The sequence below is a fragment of the Cyprinodon variegatus genome, unplaced genomic scaffold (assembly GCF_000732505.1).
Source record: "Cyprinodon variegatus isolate N-32 unplaced genomic scaffold, C_variegatus-1.0 Scaffold48, whole genome shotgun sequence".
In the NCBI taxonomy this organism is placed as follows: domain Eukaryota; kingdom Metazoa; phylum Chordata; class Actinopteri; order Cyprinodontiformes; family Cyprinodontidae; genus Cyprinodon; species Cyprinodon variegatus.
In genome coordinates this window covers 71,337-75,965 of record NW_015150501.1, presented here as the reverse complement: position 1 = coordinate 75,965, position 4,629 = coordinate 71,337, and the positions used below count along the sequence as shown (strand labels likewise).

At 36.1% G+C, this 4,629-nt stretch overlaps 1 protein-coding gene across 2 annotated transcripts; it reads left to right on the top strand.

The window, feature by feature from the left end:
- The first annotated feature begins 385 nt into the window (after positions 1–385).
- Positions 386–4,288, top strand: LOC107082191 (coiled-coil domain-containing protein 106-like). 2 transcript variants are annotated; one of them, XM_015370731.1, is made up of 8 exons: positions 386–488; positions 937–1,006; positions 2,233–2,331; positions 2,439–2,660; positions 2,771–2,827; positions 2,944–3,219; positions 3,476–3,643; positions 3,756–4,288. In XM_015370731.1, the coding sequence occupies exons 2-8, from the start codon at positions 937–939 to the stop codon at positions 4,070–4,072; spliced, it is 1,209 nt and encodes a 402-aa protein (XP_015226217.1). In that variant the 5' UTR covers positions 386–488; the 3' UTR covers positions 4,073–4,288. The 2 variants fall into 2 exon arrangements, with proteins under 2 accessions (XP_015226217.1, XP_015226218.1); XM_015370732.1 differs by having other exon boundaries at positions 389–435.
- The last annotated feature ends 341 nt before the right edge of the window (positions 4,289–4,629 follow it).

Below are 4,629 nucleotides of genomic sequence, written 5' to 3'. Positions count from 1 at the left end.
TATATATATATACCGGTATATAAAATGAAAAAAATATATATATATGTATATATAAATAAAAGTGAATAAAAATATATATATTAATAAATATAATGAAAAAAGAATATATATATATATATATATATCATAAAAATCAATCAATAAATAAAATGAAACAAATATAAAACATATATATAAATAAATAAATGAATAAATCCCTGGAATTCTACAAATCGGACAATAACTTCGCATTTTTTTCTAAAGGTGTATAAATCTTAAAATTAATCTAGCTTTTTTTTTTATTTTGCTGTCCTTTGTCGAGTGACTATACTAAGATTTTTAACAGTCACTTAATGGCCGGAAATGACATCACAGTGTGCTAAAAAAAAAAAAAAGCTGTTGTTATTGTTAGCTTGTTAGCTAGCAGACGAACGGCTGAAATGGAGATATGACTGAGTAATAACTGCTTATTACATATGCACCGTTAAGTTATAACAAAACCAAAAGTGGTATGTACCAGATTCTGTGGTAGACTTTTAAAGCATGACGATTTTATTATTGCTTTAATGACGGAATTAAAGTACAGCAAGTAAAGCATAAAAAAGGAGATTGTGATTATATATTCGGGTCACATGTTTCTTTTGGAATGAAGCTAGCGTCACAAAAAGCTAACGTTGTGATGAGCTAATTTCTTTCTTCGAGCCGATTCAGGTTTACACTTTACAAACATCTCATCTGTATTTGATCATATTTGCATAACCAAATTTAATTCGATCTAGTTCGATAGGTTCCCTCTGCACAAAAGAACGCAACATCTGAAAGCATCTTCTTCGTCACCGTTTTGGAAATACTTCTGCAGTTATTAACATATAAATCAGAAAACCAACTTATGTGCATCATATGTATTTATGACTTGTTGACATCATTTTAGTTAAATGTAACGTTTGTCTGTGGCAGATGGAGGACGGTAACAGGAATAACACAGCAGCTTCCACATCCAAGAGCCATGCATCTCTACACCTGCAGAGTAAGGTCTCACTTAATGCAATGTAGCAGTTCATTTTGTTAGTCATTACCTAAGTGAGTATATAATATGAAGAAGCAGAAAAAACACCCCAACTTTTATGTAGCTATGAATGTTCTAATTGTTGGCATCCCCCGTAATCTACAGAATTTGTTGCTGGAGTCTAATTCTCATTGTAAACTATATGCACCATAATAAATCCAGTTCAGGACAAAAGCGAAACTTTGAAAATCTGAAATTGAGATCAAATTCCCAGATATGATGGATAAGATGTGACTTACCCTTAAACCCAACTTTTAGTCACAACAGGGTCAATTTAGTCTTTCTATTTCTATTGAAAAATTTAAAGGAAAGAAACAGTTACGATGCCTGCAACATGACCCGGTACTTTATTCATATCTTTTTAAGCTGGTTCCGAAAGTCCTATTTGATACTTTTACATCTTAGCATTTCAGAAATAGTAATTATTTTAGACTTGCATACTGTACCTTTGGATTAATGCAAACAGTAGAATTGTTTGGTTTTTACTAAAAGGAAAAAATATCGTATTGATATAACATTAAAATAACTCTTCCTGAAATTGTACATTTTCGCCGTTTTAAGAGGAAAACCACAATCTGGTATTAAAAACTCAAAAATAGCACATGAACACATTTTTTAAATATATTTGTCACCTTTGTATTTTTCTTCACTGTATTTAGGAGCTTTTTAAGCATCAATTTGAGACTTAAGCTTTCTTCTGCCTCCTTTATTTCTGCCACATAGCTGGATTTTCCTAAATTGATCATGAATGTATTATACAAAGAACTCATGCAAAGAAATTAGTAAATATGTTTCACTTTTAATTATTTTTCATAATGATAATTAGAAGCAATGAAAATGCCATCCTGCAATTCTTCCCTTATCAATACTTTTATGCAGGAAAAGGTTTACATATGGAAAGACATTATGCATCAATAAGCAATGATGAAAACTAAAAAAATTTTTTTTTTTTGAACAGTAAATGGTGACAAGCTGCTAAATCTTTATTCTCCTCCTGTTCCTTCTTGGTCTTCTTCTCTGTTTAATGATTGATGAAGATTAAATAAGAGTAAAATCTGAATTCTGTATCTTCCAACATACATCAGATACATTAGTTAAAAATTAGGGAATGGGGGCATCAATAGGCTTTAGACTGCAGTATTATAATGTTTTTCAATTACAAGTTATATTATTTTGTCATTTCTCAGCTCCAAAAAATGAGGACACCTATGAAATTGCCATTCCATTTGAAGAGAACAACTTTGAGCAGCAGGGATTTTTCAACCAGAGTGATCAGAATTTTGATGGTAAAAGTCTTAAAATATATAAAACAGTTGCTGTCATCTGTCACAGTTGAGTCGCTTTTCTCTAGTGCAACACTTTTGAACTTTGGAGCTGCTCTTGTCATCCTCAGAACCACCCTCCACCTCCGGGCCATCTACGGTCAGCAATTCATATATGGTGATTACCAACCTGCGGACCCAGCTCCAGATCTCTCTGGAGAAAAACTCCTGGCTTCAGAAAAGAATCGAGGACCTGGAAGAGGAGAGGGACTTCCTTCGGTGCCAGTTGGACCGCTTTATCTTTTCCACAAAAAGCCAGGGAACAGAACAGGGTCAGAGTCACTACAATAACGGTGAGGACAGTCATAGTTACACCCTAAGAAGTCGTTTACTGAGAAACTTTGCTGAAGTGGTAAAAGACATGAAAATCTAAATTTCCCTCCTGGTGTTTTTCTCCCATCAGGGTATGAATCTAGACGATTCAACTGGAGGGCAAGAAGAGAGGAAGACCGTCCCGCTGGTAAATATTCACCCATGCATTTTAATTTCACCATATGGCAATGATGAATTATTGTATTTTTACAATCACTAAAATGTGTGTCATTTTGTATTTTGGGTTTTCATCCCTCTTAATAGAACAACAGAAGACGGACCCGCAGCATTTCCCTCAGCGTCAGTTTATCCAGCGAAGGCCTGGTCCTCCCACTATGGTCCCTTCCAAAAACCCTGTCTCTAATCAGATACCCACTCAGCTCTCCAATATGAATGCCTTGTTCAACACAACACAATCCCAGGCTCTTTTACAAAGCCATAGTCATGCCTCTCCAAGTACAACAGCCAGTGGCAGCAACAGCAAAAACAACAATTCTGCAAGATCCTCTTTGAATGACCTGAGTAGACACAGTGGCCCAGGTAATACAAATTAGATAAAGGTTCAAAGTTTGAAATTTGAAGGCCAAAATTGTGAATTTGACATCAAGATATCATTTCATAATGGAAAAAAGATAACTTGCAAACCATAAATCCCCATAATTCAACCTTATACCTCATTGAGTATGTTTGGCAGCAACTATTGTATTGTATTACCTTGATAATAATGTCATGGTGTCATACATGTGTCTTTTGCCTCTTGGGTTTTGTAAAGCGGATTACTTTTCGGCCTTTACAGATTCCCTCTCACTGTTGGGAGAATCTGATGAGTTCTTGGAGCAGGAAGGCTTCATCGAGGAGGAGGAAATGATCTCAGGGGAAGATGTCATGTCAGAGGCAATTAACACCAACAGGCACCAGTTAAAGAGGAGGCGACTCTTCCGAGCTCCACGAGAGCGACAGAGAGGTGAGGAAGAGAAGAAAAAAAAAAGGAAGAAAGATCCAGAAAGAACACTAATGGCAGTCATTTAAGAATTTACTGCTGCTAAAGACATTTTTTCTTTCTTTTTTATTTGCAGTCAAAGATGCTGCAGGGGTGCTTTTCCGCTATAAGAAGATTCTCCTTACATACCAGCGGCTCAAAAATATGTCTAAAGCCTTCCAAATCCACGGGGTCGACCGCAACACAGTCGCCTCCACCACGCCCATCGCTGAGCTGCTTCTCGTGGCACCAGAGAAGGTGGCCGAGGTGGGAGAGTTTGATCCTTCCAAAGAGAAGCTGCTGGACTACGCCCGGCGCTGCTACATCGCCCTTGATGACGAGACGCTTAGCAGAGTGCAGGCGTTAAAGAAAAATAACCTTTTGCTGCCCATCTCGTATAGGTTTAGGCACTGAGGAGAGAAAGGGAAATAATTGGATTTCTCCTTGAAACAGAAGGCAGAAGTGAAAGGAAATAAAAAGCTAACTCCTTCCTAATGCACATGGAAGCTGCAACTGACACTTTTCAATGCATAGAAACTCACCACATTCTATCAGTTATAAACACAATTTACACCCATTTACATTTGACAGACCTTAACCAACATCATTAATGAGTTTTTTTTTTTTTTTTTTTTTTTTTATAGGGAATAGAGTCAATGCTACCTGCCAGCACCTGTGTCGTTCTAACTTTAGAACTGATATTTCTACAATCATACGGGACTGTGCTTAAATACATTTGCTTGTGCTGTGGTTTGAAAATACTTTTTTATATCCTAGCAAGTTGGTTTACTTGATGGCAGAAATTCAGACACTACTTTCGATTAATGCGGCTTCTCAAAGCCTAAATATCCAAATATATATCACTTTATTTGTATGCAGCTTTGACACAACCCTAAGTGTACAAACCTCAGATGAGGAGGAATTTTTTATTTATTTATGTTATACTTTATACAGGGCTGCTCAGTGGAATA